This window comes from Myxine glutinosa, chromosome 1 (genome assembly GCF_964187855.1).
Source record: "Myxine glutinosa chromosome 1, kmMyxGlut1.1, whole genome shotgun sequence".
Classification (NCBI taxonomy): Eukaryota; Metazoa; Chordata; class Myxini; order Myxiniformes; family Myxinidae; genus Myxine; species Myxine glutinosa.
In genome coordinates, this window is record NC_136261.1 from 246427020 (window position 1) to 246449119 (window position 22100).

Below are 22100 nucleotides of genomic sequence, written 5' to 3' on the forward strand. Positions count from 1 at the left end.
GTTAAAATGAAAAGCTTTGTATCAGCTTGATAGGAATCAATTTTTCAAGGGTCAACAATTTTTTCAAGTTATCACTGCCTTTCTGAAATGGCAACGTTCCTCGTTCCTCAAAAGGAGCGCACATTCCATCAAACACGTTTTACCAGGAACGCTTTTTCTGTAGGATATGTGATACGCAAATGATCACATGGTTTCCAAGTACAGGTAGTAAGGATGCAGAGTTTAAAGTTCTGAAGTTTAAAATTTGAAGCATCAGCAGAGATGACTGGATGGATTGTCCTACCCCAGAAAGGAGCTCACCATGTGCAAAATTTCAGCACTTTATGAGGTAGGTGCCGATAGACGTCAACCAAACCATCAATGAAGAGGATATCTTCAAACGACTGCGCTTCCTGTTGAAGATCCTCGCTCAAGTGATGCTGCTTCTCAGTCCATTTCTGTAAGCGATCTGGTTTCCCAGCCAGAAATCGATCGAGACTGTTTTTGTCTGCAGGCAAGTATAAGAAGACAACAGTTAACACATTGTATTACATTTTCAACTCGGAGCATTGAGCACATCTCACACCAGTGATCAGCAGGTACCACCAATTCATGGAACGATTATAGGTGAGACTGCTTTGGACTAAGAGTGAACAACTAGAACGGCACTCGGTGGAGTGCAAACCTCCGCCAGGCTGAACAGTTTATGTTTTGTATCCCACTGATAGGCCGGATCTGGATTCGGAACTGAACCAAAATCTAATCGGCTTTTTTGTCACCTAAGCAACTCATCCCCCAAGTTTAGTCATAACTCGTCCATAACTTTTTAAATAAATATGTTATATATCGCTTTTCACCCGATCCCTCAATGGTGAAGAATCACTTGAAAATTAAATAATTCTCGTATCCGAATCCATATTCAGATCTTCACCAAAATCGAATCGAATAGTCCTCGTCACACACACCACCTCTCCACCAAGTTTAGTCCAAAACCATCCACAACTTTATGAGATATCGTTTTGTTTGTATCGTTTTGTTTGAAGCATCGATATCGTTATCGATATCATCGATATCGTATCGATATCGTTTGTATCGTTTTGTCCCTATCTCCCAATGATGAAGAATAACTTTTTAAAATCTTAAAGCCGGATCCGAATTCGAATCTTCACCGAAATCTAATCATTTCGTCCTTGTCACCTACGCTACATCGATGCCAGATTTTGTCTGAATCCGTCTACAACTTTTTGAGATATCTTGTTCACAGACAAACAAAGAAACAAACAGACAGACAAACAGACAGGGGTGAAAACATAATCTCCACCCACCTTCGGTGGTGGAGGTAATAATGTGAGCAACAGGGTAAAGTGTCATTTACCCCCTTGCTTTGATTATTTTAATGTTAACAGCATTGAACTAATTTTTGTTGATCAATCTTTAACAAACATCAATTTAATGTAAAAAAAAGGTTTTTATGTTCAGCAGCTTAAACTCATTGCCATCCCTTATCTGCAGTGCTTTTGGTGAAAACTAATAAAAGCAACATAGCTTACATTTACTCAAGGCTCAGTTGGAGCAAAGGAGCTACAATGTGGTTCTGTGTTTCACTGTTATTGTGGATTGCTTACACAAGCAAGGCCCCACCTTCACCTAAGGCTGGTTTGGCCTTTTCAGATGAAGTGCGCAACTTACACAGCAATAATTTATAACCAAACAATCAAATGTTTTTTTTTGTCACCCGATTTACATTTTGAAAATGCCAATGTTGAATTAAGAACGAGCCTTACAAAAACACAACCAATTAGTTATCTTTTTTTCAGAGTGCAAAGAGACGCAGGCATGAAGGATGGTGAAACACACACCATGTACACTGAAGATAAAGGATCCTGCAACCAATGGGTGCTCTGCACGGAAATCTGGAAACTCTCCATCGTTTTCACCATAGCGGCCCGTCTGCAAATACATCATGAATGCCCATGCAATAGTGATTTGGGTGCCATTGTGTTCAGCATCACAATGCCAGCTTGTTGTCACACATTAGGCCAACCTCACTCACAGGCACCTTATATTAGGTCTCAATTAGTATATTTAGCCGAATAAAAGATAAAGCTGAAATAATAAACAAAACAACACAATGTTTCCGACAAAAAAAATAAATGAAAATAATGAGTTTTCGTTTTTAAACTTTGTCACATTCCAGCAATTAAAATGACAAGAGCATGGACAACCCCCATTGGTTAGCATTCTTGAGAAGGAGGAAATTACTCTGTAGGAAATGCCCGAGTGAGTGCAGTGATAAAGTTGGTGCCATTGTGATGTTGCTGGTACCCAGAGTGCCCCAGGAAGTGACGGCAAGTTCAGTAGCTGTGTTTGTCTCGTGTATTCATCTACATGTCCATGTGTGTGAGGTGTGTGTGTGAGGTGTGTGTGTGTGTGTGTGTGTGTGTGTGTGTGTGTTGACGTGTGTGTGTGTGTGTTAGCTCCACTACGAGCCTTAGATACCATAACCAAAAAAAACTGGAAAGCATCCATCTGAAAATGCAAAGCCCATCCACATCTGTTTTATATTCAGACTTCGTCTTCCGTATGTTAAACATGATGACAAAAACAGCTTAAAAATACAAAAAAAATTGACAGATTTAGGCGATCTTAACCTTTTGACCTCCAAAGCAATATGCTTTGGTGACCCAATATGCAAACCCTGCTCAAATTACAAGTCAATCAAATTAAAATTGATGATTCTATGCGACCTTGACCTTTTGTTCTAAAAAAATAATCACCTTCTAGGTTTTGATTGGTGAACAAATTCAGTGAGCCAATATGAATTTTTTTTAAATTCCAGCATGAGAATTGACAATTTTATGTGACACTGATCTTTGACCTTTTGAACAAATTATTAATTAAATTAATGAACAGGATGAAATAATGAAATTGACATATGTGGGAAAATTACATGCCCAGACCAGGAATCAAACCCAGGTCCTCTGGAAAACCGTACCAATGCTCTGCCACCTGAGCTATCTGGGCGACCCTGACTGAGCATGCAATTTTCCCACACATATGATTGCCACTCTCTTTCCATCAATGCTTCCGGGGTACTCGCTGCCAACCATAAAAGCACTAATGGCCTGAACATCGAATGTTATAGTGAAGAAGGGACATCGCCGTGAATAAGACGAGTGGATTCTCGCCGAACGTTCGGCTCTACTGACTTGGAAGTCCAGCTTTTGCGTTTATAAACTTTTACTGATTTAATTTGACTGGATGAATCATAACAACTTGCATCAATTTATGCTTCTACATTGTTTTTGTACTATTTATTTTCATGAATAAAATGATTATTAAGAACATAAAATAAAATTTGTTTTCTTGAGTTATTAAGATCCTGCCTCACACCGCGCCCGCGAGATCCCGCGAGAACCCGCGAGATCCCGCGAGATCTTGGAGACGGCGGCAGGGATTTTCGAAGCTCCACACGGTCTCCACGTTTTTCGAAGTTAAGTCTGTTCACAATTGTATTTTGTCGAAACTGTATTTATCTTTCGGTGTGTGAAGTTATTGTGTGCAACTTTGGTTGTTTCTCGGTGTTTATCTTTCATAAATTGATCGTCTGTTTGCCGTGTCGCGAGCAAGGCCTTGTACAGTGTGCACTGTACAACCTTGAGGCTTTGTTTTTCTCTCAGTGGTCCGTCGTTTGTGATCCAATAACTTTCGTTCTCTGTATTCCCAGTCTTTTCACCCATAGCCTACTTCCTTGTGTAAATCTCAACTCAAAAAAAAAAAAAAAAAAAAAAAAAAAAAAACATTTCCTTCTCTGTTCTCATTCGTTTATTCATTCTTATTCGTTCGTTCGTTCTTCGACCACGTGTTTCTCCCCCATTTCCCCAAATAGTTTTCACTCATTAACCTTCAATGTTTACACTTTCCCCTCAAGTTATGTATTCCGTCATATTTTATAACACCTTTTTCTTCTTCTTCTTCTTTAAAAGGCTGCTTTCGACTTGCTCACCAAATCAATTCATCCCAAAAAAAATATCCATCTCCTATAGTGCCTTTGTTCTACATTCCCTAAACTCTCCTGCACTCCATCCTCCATCCAGCGTCCTTAAACGTATTTTTAACTCGAAGGTCACAAGAAACTCATTTTGCAATAAATGTTCGTTTCCCATAAATCGTACACTTTCAAAAATCCAATCTCACCCCTCCCCTCCAAATCTTCCCCATAACCCCTCCCCTCCAAATCTTCCCCATCACCCCTCCCCTCCAAATCTTCCCCATCACCCATCCCTTTCAAATCTCCCCCCTTGCCCCCTCCCTCCTAAACTACTCCCTCACCCCTCCCCGCCAAGACGCCCCCTCGCCCCTCCCCTCCTAGACTCCTGCCTCACCCCTCCCCTCCAAATCTCCCCCATATCCCATCCCTTTCAAATCCCTCCCCTTGTCCCTTCCCTCCCAAACTCCCCCCTCACCCCTCCCCTTCAAATCTCCCCACCCTCATTGCTTCTCAATTTCCCCCCGCTCACTCCCCCTCCTCAAAGCGTCCTCCCCGCTTCTTCCCCCTTCAAACTCTCACCTCCATCTCCCCCAACCTTCTGCCTCGCTCTTCCCCCTCCTCAAATAACACCTCATTGTGGCTCACCCAATCACCATCAAACCTTTTGTCCGCCCCATCCTTCCCTTTCTCCGAGCTATTCTGAAATCTCTGACACACCTTCAACAGCTCTCCCTACCTCTTCCACCTCTTCCACATCTTACCCTACCCCTCCTCCCCCCTGTTCTGTATCTGATGCTCCCCCTTCCTCTTCATTAACGGTATGGACCTCAAACATCCGGGGCCTTCGTTCAAACTTAACTGATCTCTCCATACAGGTTGCTTCTGTCAAACCAGACGTGATCTGCTTAACAGAAACTTTCCTCCTTTATGATGTCTCAGATTCCATAGTATCTCTCCCGGGCTACTCCCTCCTCCGGTATGATAGACCTGAGCCTCGTCCTGGAGGCGGGGTTGCTATCTTTATCAAAAACTCTCTTCCTCACTCGCCCTGCACTGCACTCTCTCCACCTCACCCCCAGGAATACCTCTGGCTACGGCTTCCCCTTCGCTCCCACCTCTTGTTCATATGTGTGTTGTACCGTCCACCAAACAGTGATGACTCCATCTACATCTCGCTGTCTGATGATATGGACCAACTTCTATCTACTCATCCCAACTCTCTCTTCCTCATATGTGGTGATTTCAACTGTCATCATGCCAGTTGGCTGGGTGTGGGTACCTCTCTCACCAGCCATGGCTCCTCAGCAAAGGACTTCTGCGACTCACTGGGACTGACACAATCTGTCAATTTCCCGACCCGGATCTCAGTCAACGGAACATCTTCTCTTCTGGACTTGGTTATGACTAACTTCCCTGAAAATGTCTGCTGCTCTTCTTCTGCTCCGATCGGATCATCTGATCATGTCCTTGTTAAAGTGGACATCTCTCTGACCATCCTCAGGGAGCCTGCTCAGCGTCGACGAGTCTGGCATTTCACTCAGGCCAACTGGCACGGTCTTCAAGCAGCCATCAATCATCTGGACTGGTCTCCCATCTCTACCACCTCTGACATCAACTCATCCTGGGAATTCTTCCAAAGTAAATTGCTCTCTCTCATGCACAGATTTATCCCATCTCGTCTTCAGTTGTCATACCCTTCCTCCCGTCCATGGTACACGGAATCTTGTGGTGAGGCTGTTGCCCAGAAACAACTTGCCTTCGTCTCCTGGAAAGCAAATCCAACGGAAGGAAATCTCATTTCCTTTCACAAAGCCCGAAACAAGTGTGTGTCCACCCTCAGGAGAGCCAGGAAACAATATCTCTCCGTTCTCAAGACCGAACTCTCTTATCTGTCTCCCTCTTCCAAATCCTGGTGGCGTCTGGTCAAATCCGTTTCTGGTGTTTGTTCCCCCTCCATCCCCTCCCTTACCTCAAACGGCTACACAGCTGACTCCGCACGTGAAAAAGCTGAATGCCTCAACTCTGTGTTTGCCTCTAAATCTTGTGTCCCAAACCCATCCCTCTCTGTACCCACCATACCCAGTCGTACCCTGCTGCTCCTGGACTCCGTGTCCTTTCCTCCTGACAAGGTGGAAAAGTTTCTGTCAACCCTCGACTCTGATTCTGCAACTGGACCCGACGGCATCAGCCCACGGGTCCTAAAATCCTGCTCTGCTGCTCTATCTCACCCTCTCTCTGTTCTCTTCACCCTCTATTTTGCTCAAGGTCAACTGCCATCTGCTTGGAAATCAGCCAACATCACCGCTTTGCACAAAAAAGGTGCAAAAACAGATCCTAGCAACTACAGACCAATCAGCCTTCTCCCAATTATCAGCAAAGTCATGGAATCCATCATTGCTTCTGATATGAAATCTTTCCTCTTCTCCAATGGCTTGATCTCTGATCATCAATTTGGTTTCAGACCAGGTCACTCTACTCTGGACATGCTGCTTCTGCTGTCTCAACAATGGATGGAGGTCCTCAATGCCAAACAGGAAATTAGAGCTGTCTCCCTCGACATATCACGTGCCTTCGACACGGTCTGGCACCCCGCTCTGCTCACCAAACTCTCCTCCTTTGGTATCCATGGAAATCTCCACGCATGGCTGGCGGACTTCCTCTCTAGTCGTCGTCAACGTGTGGCCCTGAATGGGTTTCTCTCATCTCCTCTTCCTGTTCAGGCTGGAGTTCCCCAAGGCAGTGTTCTGGGCCCCGTGCTTTTTCTGGTCTTCATCAATGATCTCTCTGACTCTCTCGAAAATCCTCTCTATCTCTTTGCTGATGACTCCACTCTCTGCCGCTCCATTCCTCTTCCCTCAGATCGGCAGTCTGCTGCCTCCTCACTCTCTGAAGACCTGGACAAAATCACAGACTGGTCAAACAAGTGGAACATGTCTTTCAATCCTGACAAATCTCACACTCTTACTATGTCTCTCCGAAAAGATCGACTGGACAACCCTCCCATCTACTTTCTCAACAATCCTCTCCAAGAAGTTCTGTCGCTCAAGATTTTGGGTCTCACTATCTGCCATGATCTTTCTTGGGAAAACCACATTTCCAAGCTGGCCTCCAAAGCCAGTCGCCGACTGGGCATCCTCCGTCGTGCGAAGTCCTTCCTCGGCACACCTGAGCTCCTCACCACATACAAGGCTTTCATCCGCAGCTCAATGGAATACTGTTCTCCCCTATGGGCCGGTGCTCCTGCCTCACACCTAGCTCGGCTTCACGCTGTTGAAACCAAAGCTTTCAGAATTATTGGAATCTCCCGCGATGAAGCTATCTCTGAGGGCCTTTCACTCACTCACCGCAGGCAGGTAGGTGGTCTTTCTGTCTTCTACCGACTCCTCTCCGGCCTTGCACCCCCAGCTCTCTCTGTGCTCTGTCCCCCAAATATTCCTACAGGTCGCACAAGATCTGCCAGCAACCCTCTGATGGTTAAACTGCCGAAATCTCGGCTCTCCGCTCACCTTCACTCTTTCATTCCTCTTTTCTCCCGCCTCTGGAACAAACTCCCTCACTCCCTTCAATCCCACTCCTCCCTCCAGGTCTTTAAAACAGCTGTTCACCACCATCTCTTATCTTCCCCCATCCAAAACCTTGATCTTTTCTACCCCCGCTAATTCACCCCAGATCCACCTTGTTTGAAATTCCAACTTCTTTCCTGGAAGTCCTGGCAGTGTCCATATGTTTTATACCTCTCCCACTGCCCCCTTCCCACGCCCCCCCCCCCCCAAAGCCCTCGCCCTCTCTCAGATCTCTCGATGTCTCCATGTCTCTCGGTCCCTGCTCTCAAATGTTGTGTTTGTGTCCTTCCCCCTCTCTCCCCATCTTGTCTACCGCTCCCTATGTTATATGTTTTATGTGTCGGTTTGTCTTTCTGTGTGATTAATGTTCGCTCTTTCACGAGCCTCGATATTGTATACAAAAAAAAAAAAAAAAAAAAAAAAAAAATCCTGAAACTTACCTTTAATAATAACGATGATAAACTTGCTCCAATAATATGATGGAGATGTAGATGATGGTGACGAGTTCATGGAGATGATGACGTTGCAGGGTGTGAGGGGGTTATTGTGCTGATGGCCTATGTTAATTAGGTGAATAAATATGGAAAATAGTTCACCAACGCGTGATGATTTGAGCACATTGACCACAATCTGCAAACCTCGCCTCAATAAATTCAGCGCAACAGAGGGAATCCACGAAGGGCAAACCACACAAACAGCAAGGCCCTCAATACAACAAAACAACAGCCATTTTAAGGCCATTTTCCCTGCAAGAGCGGGGGTTAGCCTTGCGGTCCCCATGACAATCTTCTCCATTTTGCCCTATTTTCTGCATCTCTCCTTGTTAACCCCCTTGCCCGCATTTCTTCTTCGACCATCTTGAGCCAAATCTTTCTCGGTCTTCCCCGTCCTCTACTTCCTTCTACATTCATTTTCATCACTCTTCCCAACCAGTCACTTTCATCCTTCCTCAACACATGACCAAACCATCTCAAACTGTTTCTCTTCACAGCATCAATCACAGGCTCGATTCCCATTATCTTTCGCAATTCATCATTTGTCTTCCTCTCTCTCAACGATACTCCGCACATCCACCGAACCATTTGCATTTCCACCCTTTCCAGCCTTCGTTGCTCCTCTACGTTCATTACCCATGTCTCGCTCCCATAAATCATAACACTTCTCACACATGCAGCATACACCTTTCCCTTCAGCTTCAACGACACTCCCCTCCTCATCAGCACGCCACTCAGTTCCCGAAACTTCTTCCATGCACATCTCACTCTAGCAACCGTTGCCGAGTCTGATCCACCTTCTCCATTCAGCATGTCTCCCAGGTAGCAAAATGTTTTCACACCTTCCAGCTTCACGCCGTCTCCGAGATCCAACTCATCATTTCCTCCATCGTCAGCTCCCTCTGTGCACACCTTACACTTGAATGTAGCTGCCACACTGGTTAATGACCCTCTCAAACCACTACATTTTTGATGAACCCACTCAGCGCACATTGTACATTGAATGGAGTTCACTCCGAAACCCTTCCTGCACACAGCACACAACCACTTCCCAGTTCTTTCCACCTCACCACATGCTTTACCACTTGCCATCACCTTTGTTTTTCCGATATTAACCTTCAGACCTTTTGTCTCCATACATTCCTTCCACTTGTTCATCTTCTCCTTCAGTCCATCCATACTTTCTGCAATCAATACCAGATCATCTGCATACAACAACTCCCACAGTAAACCCTCCTTTACGTTCTGAGCCAGCACCTCCCTCACAGCTACAAATAGTAGTGGACTTAGTACCGACCCCTGATGCACTCCCAGCTTCACCTGAAACTCACCACTGTCCCCGTCCTTTGTCCTTACAGCTGTGCGCGCTCTTTTGTACATTGCCATCACTACTCTGATCAACCATTCCTCCACTCCTAACTTCCTCAATGCCCATGTCACTACTTCATGTGGAAACCTATCGAATGCTTTCTCCAGACCAACAAACCCAAGAATCAACTTCTTCCTCTTCTCCATGTACTTCTCCTGCAACTGCCTCACAATAAAAAGCGCATCTGTCGTTCCTCTTCCTGGCATAAATCCAAACTGCATTTCGTCAATCTTCACTTTCTTCCTTATCCTCCTCTCAAACACCCTTTCCAATACCTTCATTCCATGCTCCAATAAATTTATCGCTCGATACGGGCCACAGTCCAGAGGGTCACCTTTCCCCTTGTATAGAGGGACGAGCGTACTCAGTTCCAAATCCACTAGAATGTGGCCTTCTTTCACCACCAGATTGCAGATCTCTGTCATTCTCGTCACACCCCAATTTCCCGCTGCCTTCAACATATCTCCCACAACTCCCGTCGGCCCTCCTGCTTTTCTACTCTTAATTGCTTTTATCGTAAGAGACGTAAGACTAAGTAAGAGACGACAAAGACGTAAGAGACGACTTACGTCGTAAGAGACGACTAAGAGGGTTGGGGTCAGGAAGGGCATCCGGCCATAAAAATATTGCCTCAAAAAGAGAACCATGACAATTACAACTACATATGGGCAGGGTACAGCCCGAAGTGGAGATCGGTTTCTGAGGTTTGGGACATGGATTGTAGGGACAATGACAGGGAGATCAGGAGAAGTGGTGGAAGTATTGGTCAGAAGAAGAGTGGACATATGTTGTGTGCAAGAGACGAGATGGACGGGAAGTGGTGTGAGAATGGTGAAGGGTAGGCAGGGACAGAAATACAAGTTTGTGTGGCAAGGGTGCCCGGAGGGCGTGAATGGTGTTGGTGTCCTGTTTTCTGAGGAGTTTGTAGACAGTGTGGTGAGTGTGACTGGAGTGAGTGATAGGTTGATGATGGTGAAAATGATGATTGGAAAGCTCTTGGTGAACGTCATCTCGGGATATGCTCCGCAGGTTGGTCGAAGCGATGAAGAGAAGGACAAGTTCTGGTATGCGATAGAGAAGCTGATGGAAAACGTGAAAGATGAGGAAGTTGTTGTGGTGGGAGGAGACCTGAATGGACATGTGGGAAGGAGTATGGATGGTTTTGAGGGAGTTCATGGGGGTTACGGATATGGTGTGAGAAATGGAGAAGGTGAAAGGATTTTGGAGTTTGCTGATGGAGCTGATTTGTTGATTTGTAATACTCAGTTCCAGAAAGAGGACAATAAGCTTGTTACATACACGTCAGGTGGGTCGACGACAACCGTTGACTACCTGATGGTGCGTCGGCGAGATAGGGGGCACCTCCGGGACACAAAGGTGATCCCGGGGGAGGAGGCTGTTTCACAGCACCACTTGGTTGTCTGCGACATAAGGGTGAAAGGTGCGAGGAGAGCTCGGCGGGCGAAGTACCAACCGAGAATGAAGGCGTGGAGGTTGAAAGAGATGACAGTAAGGGAGGCATTAAAAGAGAGGCTGAGTAGGGTAGAGGATGATGTGGTTGAGCTTGAAAGTGGTTGGATGTCAATGAAAGCTAGTCTGTTGGGAGCCGTTGGTGAGGTATGTGGATGGACAAAAGGACCACCGAGGCACTCGGAAACAAGGTGGTGGGATGTTGAGGTTGGAAAGAGGATTGACGAGAAGAGGAAGAAGTTCAAAGAGTGGCAGAAGGCGAAGGGTACGGGAGCAGAAACAGCAGAGCATGAAAGTTATAAGGCAGCCAGGAAGGCTGCAAAGAAAGAGGTAGCAAAGGCGCAGGAGGCATGTAGGAAAATGTTCGGAGAACGCTTGGATTCGGAAGAGGGTCAGAAAGCAGTATTCAAGATTGCAAAGCAGATAGCGAAAGAGAGGTGTGATGTGATGGGGGTGAGTTGCTTGAAGGATGAAGTGGGACAAATCGTTGTCGACCCAGATGGAATTAAAGGAAGATGGAAAAGATATATGGAAATGCTGTTGAATACAGAGAATGAATGGGATGGCAACATAGAGAGTAACCCAGTTTTAGGACCGGCAGAGAAGATAACTGAGAAGGAAGTTGAGGAAGCGATAAAAGCAATGAAGAGTGGAAAAGCGGGAGGGCCGACGGGAGTTGTGGGAGATATGTTGAAGGCAGCAGGAAGTTGGGGTGTGAAGAGAATGACAGAGATCTGTAATCTGGTGGTGAAAGAAGGCCGCATTCCAGTGGATTGGGAACTGAGTACCCTCGTCCCTCTATACAAGGGGAAAGGTGACCCTCTGGAGTGTGGCTCGTACCGAGCGATAAAGTTATTGGAGCATGGAATGAAGGTATTGGAAAGGGTGTTGGAGAGGAGGATAAGGAAGAAAGTGAAGATCGACGAAATGCAGTTTGTATTTATGCCAGGAAGAGGAACGACAGATGCGCTTTTCATTGTGAGGCAGTTGCAGGAGAAGTACATGGATAAGAGGAAGAAGTTGTTTTTTGGGTTTGTTGATCTGGAGAAAGCATTCGATAGGGTTCCACGCAAAGTATTGACATGGGCATTGAGGAAGTTAGGAGTGGAGGAATGGTTGATCAGAGTCGTGATGGCAATGTACAAAAGAGCACGCACAGCTGTAAGGACGAAGGACGGGAACAGTGGTGAGTTTGAGGTGAAGGTGGGAGTGCATCAGGGGTCGGTACTAAGTCCACTACTATTTGTAGCTGTGATGGAGGTTCTGGCTCAGACCGTAAAGGAGGGTTTACCGTGGGAGTTGTTGTATGCAGATGATCTGGTGTTGATTGCGGAAAGTATGGATGGACTGAAGGAAAAGATGAACAAGTGGAAGGAATGTATGGAGACAAAAGGTCTGAAGGTGAATATCGGAAAGACAAAGGTGATGGCAAGTGGTAAAGCATGTGGTGAGGTGGAAAGAACTGGGAAGTGGCCGTGTGCTGTGTGCAGGAAGGGTGTCGGAGTGAACTCCATTCAATGTACAATGTGTGCTGAGTGGGTTCATCAAAAATGTAGTGGTCTGAGAGGGTCATTAACCAGTGTGGCAGCTACATTCAAATGTAAGGTGTGCACAGAGGGAGCTGCAGATGGAGGAAATGTTGAGTTGGATCTTGGAGACGGCGTGAAGCTGGAAGGTGTGAAAACATTTTGCTACCTCGGAGACATGCTGAATGGAGAAGGTGGATCAGACTCGGCAACGGTTGCTCGAGTGAGATGTGCATGGAAGAAGTTTCGGGAACTGAGTGGCGTGCTGATGAGGAGGAGAGTGTCGCTGAAGCTGAAGGGAAAGGTGTATGCTGCATGTGTGAGAAGTGTTATGATTTATGGGAGCGAGACATGGGTAATGAACGTAGAGGAGCAACGAAGGCTGGAAAGGGTGGAAATGCAAATGGTTCGGTGGATGTGCGGAGTATCGTTGAGAGAGAGGAAGACAAATGATGAATTGCGAAAGATGATGGGAATATTGCCTGTGATTGATGCTGTGAAGAGGAACAGGTTGAGATGGTTTGGTCATGTATTGAGGAAGGATGAAAGTGACTGGTTGAGAAGAGTGATGGAAGTTAATGTAGAAGGAAGTAGAGGACGGGGAAGACCGAGAAAGACTTGGCTAAAGATGGTGGAAGAAGAAATGCGGGCAAGGGGGTTAACAAGGAGAGATGCAGAAAATAGGGCAAAATGGAGAAGATTGTCATGGGGACCGCAAGGCTAACCCCCGCTCTAGCAGGGAACATGGCCTTAAAATGCATGTTGTTGTGTGTTGTGTATTGCTTTTATCGCTTCCTCAACTTCCTTCTCGGTTATCTTCTCTGCCAGTCCTAAAACTGGGTTACCCTCTATGTTGCCATCCCATTCATTCTCTGTATTCAACAGTATTTCCATATATCTCTTCCATCTTCCTTTAATTCCATCTGGGTCCACAACGATTTGTCCCACTTCATCCTTCAAGCAACTCACCCCCATCACATCACACCTCTCTTTCGCTATCTGCTTTGCAATCCTGAATACCGCTCTCTGACCCTCTTCCAAATCCAAACGTGCTCCGAACATTTTCCTCCATGCCTCCTGCGCCTTTGCTACCTCTTTCTTTGCAGCCTTCTTGGCTGCCTTATAACTTTTATGCTCTGCCTTTTCTGCCCCCATACCCTTCGCCTTCTGCCACTCTTTGAACTTCTTCCTCTTCTGGTCAATCCTCTTTCCAACTTCATCATCCCACCACCATGTTTCCGAGTGCCTCAGTGATCCTTTTGTCCATCCACATACCTCACCAAAGGCTCCCAACAGACTATCTTTCATTGACATCCAAACACTTTCAAGCTCATAGTAAGGGCATTTTATGAGATATTTCACAAATCTGTTAACTAAATTGTTACCAAAATATTTATTCACCAATATGTTTGTAAAGGTGTGTAATAACATGTGTTAAAATGTTGAAGTTCAACTCCCGTGGGAAACCCAGAAAAAAAGCTGTTGAATTCGGGTACCGAAAAATTATTTTCGAGAATTTTTTTTTTTTTTTTAATCGGCCCTTAAGTAACTTATGAGGGGTCAAATAAGGGTTTTTCATGATTCTGAGTTGATTGTTAACATTTATATTTTCACTTTTACATTTACACACAAAGTAGCTTTTATTTCACATACATATATAATACTCAAGAGTTATTTCTCATTCACAATGTCAGAAGTTTCAACAGTCATTGTCTATGTCTTCTTCAGACTCAACAACATCATGACTGCAGTTTCTGCATGTAATGCCATTACAGACTCCACAGGCCGAGATGCACGTGACCCCATTCTTCTTGCAGCTGCATCACCGGTTGCTGCAATCTCCATGACAATTACAGCTCGTGAACTGCAATAGCTCCTCAGGAGCCGTGGGGTCCAGTGTTGGAACTGGCTCATACCCATGCACACCTATTGTCCATCCATAGTCACTGGGGTTCAGAGACATGCTCTGTAGAAGGCAGGCCTTTGTAAGCAGGCAAAGTTTCTAGTTCCTTCATGAGTTGACAGTACAGCCGTGCGCCCTTGGCATACTGATGATGGCCTGCAGCGGCAAAGATGTGAAGCATCTTGGTAACAATGCAGGACAGATGCCCATTGTGGTCTGCAAGTCGCTCGGTTCTGATAAAGACCTTGATCACATCTACCATGTGGTGGTACTCCACCCAGAGTGCAGGTGTTCTTCCTCCTTTTGCGAGTCGTTTGAAGGTTTCTTCAAACCTTTGCTCAAACACTGGCACTACTGGGTCTGAGTGTCTGGCTCCCATCTTCCCATCAGCCACCTTCTCCATGAAGGTCTTCATGTCACCACGCTCCTCCTCAGTGAAGGCAAGTTTCATGATGTGTTGATAGATGGCTGCATCGATGAGGAGGTGAACACGGATTGCCTTGTCAAAACATCCTCCATCCATGATGTGGTTGGCTGTCGTACTTCCAGGATAGATCAACTGGATCACATCTAGTAGTCCAGAATCTTCCATGATGTTACCCATTGATCCAAGATAAGACTTCAGCAGGTGAAAACCACCCAACCTTGGAATGACGGGTAGATTTGCCTGCTTTATTAAATTCACAGCCTTCAGCCAAATCGGAAGATCAAAGGTCACTACAGCGACCCCAGCGCGCCGTATGCACTCTTTCAGAGTGGTGAAGATGGTGTTGAGGTCATTAGGGTCTCCTTCAATAACTGGGAGGAACTCGATCTGTGTGCTCTGCTTTGCATCATTAGCATGGATTCTCTTCATCCAGCCATTCCAGTTGGAGTGTGGGAACTCAGGATCGTTGGCTTTGATCACCCACCCCGCTGCCCAGAGTGTGTCACCTGGAGTGAGGAGTGGCTGATCATGAGCCAGGGAGGAGGAAAGCTCAGCGAGGGGGAGAAACATGATCGCGTTCGTTCCTATCTGTTTCCTGTTCGTAAATGGAATAATCTTTACTTCAGTTCCTCTCAGGATCTTAGCTTTGTCGAGTGCCTTCAACTTCACCCGGGGGAAAGCTGCTGTTGTCTGTGGATCTGGCAAAGGTGGTGCCGGAGAGGTGACTTCGATCCAACCCATTGAGTGAAAGGGAGTGTTTCCGTGAATAGAGACAATGTTTAAATCTATATTGTCTCCAACAAACTGAGTGACTGCATTGTTTATTTCCCCAACCTCCATAAAGACCACCTGATCATTACTTGACAATTCACTTTCACTGGCTGGCACTTTGGCTGTCATCACTGATTGATCCTCAAGCGCAGCATCAACCGCAACCTCATCATTGATCTGTTCATCGGTTTCCTCCACAATGGTGTCAAGAGTGCCAGAAGTATCTGGAACATCATCTCCACTCCTACTATTAAGGAAGCAGTATTTGTAGTTTTGTGTCTCCGTGTAAGACTCAGTGTATCCCAGCCGGTGGAACTTGTTGAGCATCCATTTTGACCCAAATCTATGATCAAGTTGTATGGCAAGCCCCATTTGGTGTGGCAATACTCCAGACCGAGGTCGACAGGCCTTAATACAATTCTGCCCCCAAACGGCAACTCTTTCGTCTGTCTTGACAATCGGTCTCAAGAACATCTGAAGGCTTGCAGGAACAAGTGTCAGCTGACTATCGATGTCACTCATACTGTGTGTGGTGGGGTATGACTTTGGACCTAAATCAATCAAGGCAATATCATTGGATATGAACTTGAGTGCCGTCTTTATGATCTGAGTCTTCTCATCTCCATGGTCAAGATTAGCATGATGCTCTCGCAGAATATTGTCGGTGCCATCTTTGAGACAGAGTACATCTGCCCTTCTTTCCTGTGTTGTGAAATACAAGGTGTCTTCGTATTTCTCTAGAAGTTTTATCTTTAGCCAATGCTTTGAATAAGAAAGGCTCTTCTCTGGTGACTGATCAAACTCCTGCAGCTTTTCATGGACTTGGTCCATGTTCATTACCCCATGCTCTAATTCTGAGTCTAACCATTCGCAGAATTCAATAAAAACTGCCTCTCGCTCCTCATCAATACTCCTCTGTCCTCTCTTCCTTTTTCCTTCCTCATCAGTCTTAGACAAACTGTCACCTCTCGCAAACATAAGTTTGCATCGCAAATGGTACAGTGTTTCTTCTGCTACCAAGTCGTTGATCCCTTCCAGGCGTCCAGTGACTTCAGTGCCCCAGTCATCCCCGCGACTCCGTGCTGTCTTCAGCAAGCTTGCCTTCAGTGCATCTGCAGTCAAATTATCTGGCACTCTGTATTTCTTTCTAGCTTGTGCTGGATTATTTTTGTAGAGCTGGGCTGGTTGGTTGCAAAGAATGCATACATCCTTATACAGGAGGTCAACTGACTGTGATCTTCTAGAACTGCAGCCAGTTGATGAACTGAACTCACAAGTAGTGCGTCTTCTCTTCAACTTTGATGACTCTTTCTCTGCCTTTGATGCTTGAGCTGACTTCTTGGTGGTTGCAACAAAGTTGTTGTACAGATCATTTTTACACTTCTGGTGGTACCTCAGTTTTCCTTCCTTTTGAGCCTCCTTCATACGTTCCACAACAGTAACATTTTCGACAGTTTCTGCTTCTTTCAATAAAGTTGAGTATCCCTTTGGAGTTGCCTGTATGAGCCTTTCAGCTGGTGTATCCGAGCGTGCACAGATGAAGCAATTGAGCACAGGTGGAGTAATGTCTTCATCCATATTGCTAGACTCCATGTCCTGCAAAGTAGAAAATGAGATATATTTAGAAATTATTTTTCCACAAAGGAGTGTCTGTGGTGAAATATAAATGTTAACAATCAACTCAGAATCATGAAAAACCCTTATTTGACCCCTCATAAGTTACTTAAGGGCCGATTTAAAAAAAAAAAAATTCTCGAAAACAATTTTTCGGTACCCAAATTCAACAGCTTTTTTTCTGGGTTTCCCACGGGAGTTGACCTTCAACATTTTAACACATGTTATTACACACCTTTACAAACATATTGGTGAAGAAATTTTTTGGTAACAATTTAGTTAACAGATTTTCATATGTTTCCCTTACTATCAACCACATCATCCTCTTCCATACTCAGCCTCTCTTTTAATGCCCCCCTCACTGTCACCTCTTTCAACCTCCACACCTTCATTCTCGGTTGGTACTTCACCCGCCGAGCTCTCCTCGCACCTTTCACCCTTATGTCGCAGACAACCAATTGGTGCTGTGAAACAGCCTCCTCCCCCGGGATCACCTTTGTGTCCCGGAGGTGCCACCTATCTCGCCTCCGCACCAGCAGGTATTCAACGGTTGTCGTCGACCCACCTGACGTGTATGTAACAAGCTTATTATCCTCTTTCTGGAATTGAGTATTACAAATCAACAAATCAGCTCCATCAGCAAACTCCAAAATCCTTTCACCTTCTCCATTTCTCACACCATATCCATAACCCCCATGAACTCCCTCAAAACCGTCCATACCCCTTCCCACATGTCCATTTAGGTCTCCTCCTCCTACCACAACAACTTCCTCATCTTTCACGTTTTCCATCAGCTTCTCTATTGCACACCAGAACCTGTCCTTCTCTTCATCGCTCCGACCAACCTGCGGAGCATATCCCGAGATGACGTTCACCAAGAGCTTTCCAATCATCATTTTCACCATCATCAACCTATCACTCACTCCAGTCAGACTCACCACACTGTCTACAAACTCCTCAGAAAATAGGACACCAACACCATTCACGCCTTCTGAGCACCCTTGCCACACACACACCCTTGCCCTCAATGTACATCAATTTTAATAAGATAATTATTTTAAAGATTGGTTTTTTTTAATCCTGACGTTTAGCTCTGCTGAAGCAGTCTTAGACACCAACCGCCCTTGGACACAGTAATAAGACGATGTTGAGTCGCAATTTAGGACATGGAGGCTTTATTGATCACCAACAAGCACAGCGTCAATCAGTATGGTATATAGCCATGTTGTCGGCCGCTTTTTAATTCCGAAACACATACACACCCTCTCATGCTATATATTGATATATAGCATTGTTCTTGGAAGTATTACGAAGGTGATTTGTATTCTACAGTTTTCAAGTATATATTTCAATTTAAATAATGGTTTAAAGAGGTCTAAAGGCATATATAAAATAAATAAATTCCGGGGTTTACTGACGTCCTATCGAACATGTTACGTTCGTCATTTGTGCCTGTTGTTTGTGTCCATCATAGCATCCTTAAAAACAGTACGTTTCCTGTTTGGAATGATTATCTATTTTGTTTGACTGCCAGACTATTATGTCACTCCTCGCTGCGGATGTGCGTTCAGGACGAATTCAAATCAAAATACGGTAAAAACAGCAAAATTGTCGAAAATTGATCAGACAGACAGATGGATGGACATTAACTAATTGCTTAACCATGCTTTTCACTTTGTGTGTGCTTGGTAAAAACAGTTGTTCTCAGCAGTCCCCAAATCTTGACAGTTTTCCACCCGGATAAAACACTGCAGATCATTATGAGAGAGTGGACGCAAAGCTCACCAAAGAGAATCGGATAGCTCCACCACCATCACTGAACACAAGCCGTCGTGCATCGGTGATTACGATGTCTGTAGGTCCCAACCCTTCCCATACCACTGAGCCTTCAAATCCCTGCAAGTCAAAGGAATATGGTGGGAAGGGTTAATGATGATAATGCAAGAGATTGCATCCCAATACGACTTCAGGGAAAACTGGAAATATGCTGCAATGCAATCCAACGGAATACTCATTGAATAACTATAGACATGCCAATGGGAAGTGATAAAAAGTGTAAATATGTAAATAAAATAATTATTTAAAAACTGGATAAAAAAGTGTATTCACAGATTAAAATTTTTTACATTTATTTATTTAAATGAGGATCCACACAAAATCACCTTAAACAATAGTCCTTGCTATTAAAATGGCATCACTGAAAAGATTAAAAATAAAAGAACTAAAACTTCACTCATAGGACTATGAATTAACCAATGTTGAAGAAATTAACCAAAATAAAATGAGAAATCCATTGATTAGTCAATGTTTGTCACTTTTAAAACTACTACATATATATGTGTATGTATATATATATATATTCATATATATATATATATATATTGTTGCGGTTCTGGGAATGTACATATTGATTCATAAAGGTTAAAGGTTTGCCCCCATAGTTAGTCCACATGCAACACGTAGGCCACCTTAGAACTTTAGTTATGTCATAGTATATGTGAGAATAGGGCCATTCCCATTAATGATACCTGCGTTGTGTAAAGAAATAAATAAGCTTAGGTCCCGTTCATTTTGCGGCCCACCCTCCAAATCGACCTCGTCGGGCAGCATCCATCCTGTGCCATGATTTGGCTAATGCACCTCCTTTGCCAGCAGCGTTCGCTGCCCTTGGGTTTTCACTCAAAACCAGCCAAATGCCACGAGGTAGGCCTGGAAAGGGGGAGGAGCGCGAGGTCGGGGTGTGGCCACGTTGAGCAGCACGTCAAAGGCGGAACCGGTAAGAGCCAACAACCAACCAGGGCTCGGGTGGAATGGCGTGAGGGGCGTGGTAGGAGCGTGGCTGGCAAATTCCAGAGGGTTCGTTGGGCGGCGCTATATAACCGCGCGCACAAAGCCCTTCGAGAGGACTGGCCAGAAGGATTATAGAGGACTTGAGGGCTGGAGGACTTATGCGCTTTATCAAGAGGACTGAAGGAATCGCGCTTGCTACCAAAGGGTTTATGCGACGTGACTGTGCATAAAAAGGACTCATGAGGAGAAAACGCATGAAGAAGCGCGTTCGAGCTGTCGATTATTACGTACGCAGCCCCGCGAGTGTAACCGCCAAGCCAGCCTACCCTTCGCCCGCGTTCCGCCCTGTAATTGTCCGCTCCGCGCAAATGACACGAGGCGAGTTCCTGGCCGCTGCCGCTTGACCATCTACACCACGGTACGAGTAGGGGACCGGAGTGAGCTGCCCGGACGCCATCATCCCCGGACCATCAACCCAACCTTCTACATCCCCGTGTGAGTGTGTCTGTGTGTGCGGGCCCATTTGTTTTGGGATAAGTATAAGACTGTTTAAGGCTTCACTGTGTGTACTTCTCTTCCTTCCTGTACAAATTATTAATAAACCAATTCTTCTTCCTTGTTTCTTCCTAATTCGACCGTATCAGTCTTTTCCTCCATTGGGTAAGTGTGGCACGATTCGGCACCGCTCAAATCGGGTTAGTTCCTGTTAACAGCTCGGATCACAGCTCGCTATCGCTCAGCGTTTCCACCTAAAACCGTGGTTCGGGCGGGGTTATTTCCTTGCTTCCTGGGAGGCACTGGTAATTAGGTAATAGGAATAATTCGGCCTACCACCCTATTCAGCGTTGACCGGAAGGAACGTCATAGCCCCGGATCACGTCGGCTAGCAAAAAGACAAGGGGATTAACCCCCCCTTGGTAAGGGGAAAGGCCAATGTTGAGATCCGCAACATTTGGTAGTGAGGAGTGGGGATTTGGAACCTGGGACTAAATTTTTTAGACAACATTTTGGACACCAAATTTGCATATTGGGCACAACATTTGGTGTCAGGGAAGTCGGATTGGACCCGAAGTGCGCCTAACGCACTCCAAATTACGAGCGGCCGAAATTTTATTAACATCCAAATTAAATTCGTGCCATGGCTAGTCAAGACGGTCGGATGCCGGTGGGGGTAGAAGATGAGGAGGTAGAGGAATTAGGAATAACCCAGGACCCCCGGGAAGAACTGGGAGAAATGGAGGAGAGCATTGAGGAGGGTGCAGCAGTAGGGGTGGCAGGCGAGGAAAATGGCGGCACCGCGCACATGGCCACGGTAGCCGAGCCCGCGGTGCCAATGGACATGAACCTCTTTATGGCGCAAATGAGGACCTTTATGGTCAGGTCGGGTGAAGCCAAGGAAGAACTAAATAACCAAATGAAGGAAATGGGTGGCCAAATGAAAGAAGGGTTAAATAATTTGGAGAACAAAATGGGAGAGCGATTGGGAAATCAAATTGGGGGATTAGAAAGCAAAATGGGGGGGCAAATGAAGGAAATGGGGGGCCAGATGAAGGAAATGGGGGGCCAATTGAAGGACGTGGGTGGCCAAATGGGAGAAATGAACGAGGGATTAGTGGGGTTGGCAAACAGGATGGGCACCCAAGAGAATCAAATGAAAGGGATGAAAGACGGGTGAAAAGGGTGTGGTAACAGAATAGGAGGCCAAATGAAAGAGATGGGGAAAGAAATAGAGCGCAGGTCAGGCGGGAAGGTCGCATTGGTACGCGACGGGGTAGCGCGACTTGAGGAACATGGGGAAAGCGAGGTTGAGCCAAGCACAGCCAGGTGGACCGGGGTAGAAATCGCGACACGGGGTGTGGAAAAGCCGACGGCCGCCGAATTAAAAATTTTTATTTTATGTGCACCAGCAGTCGTCAAGCTTAATAAAGAACAAGTACAAAAAGTTTTAATTAAAACAAAAGCCGCTTCGATGTTACACAATGCCTAGATGCAGCTGTGCCTATAACGTCGATGTTATAGGCACAGGACATTCCTATTGATTCGATTACTTGATGTTATTTTTGTGCAAAGTGAAAATATATCTCGGCAATTTCCCGTGTGTGGCGACGAATTTTTAATATATCTCGGCATTTTCCCGTCTGTTATTTCAGGCGGTGTATGACTGACCATGCAGCGATTAAAAAAAAAAAATCTCGGCAATTTC

General features: G+C 45.4%; 1 protein-coding gene across 3 annotated transcripts in view; it reads right to left on the reverse strand.

Moving 5' to 3' along the window:
- B3GALNT2 (beta-1,3-N-acetylgalactosaminyltransferase 2) overlaps nt 1–22100 on the reverse strand; it is a 71611-nt gene that overhangs the window by 10714 nt on the left and 38797 nt on the right. For all 3 annotated transcript variants that reach the window (XM_078785739.1, XM_068129777.2, XM_078785745.1), the window contains exons 7-9: nt 18893–19003; nt 1839–1929; nt 301–487 (exon numbers count right to left, since the gene is read on the reverse strand). In XM_078785739.1, the coding sequence (XP_078641865.1) occupies nt 301–487; nt 1839–1929; nt 18893–19003 (389 nt within the window). The remainder of the gene's footprint in view (nt 1–300; nt 488–1838; nt 1930–18892; nt 19004–22100) is intronic.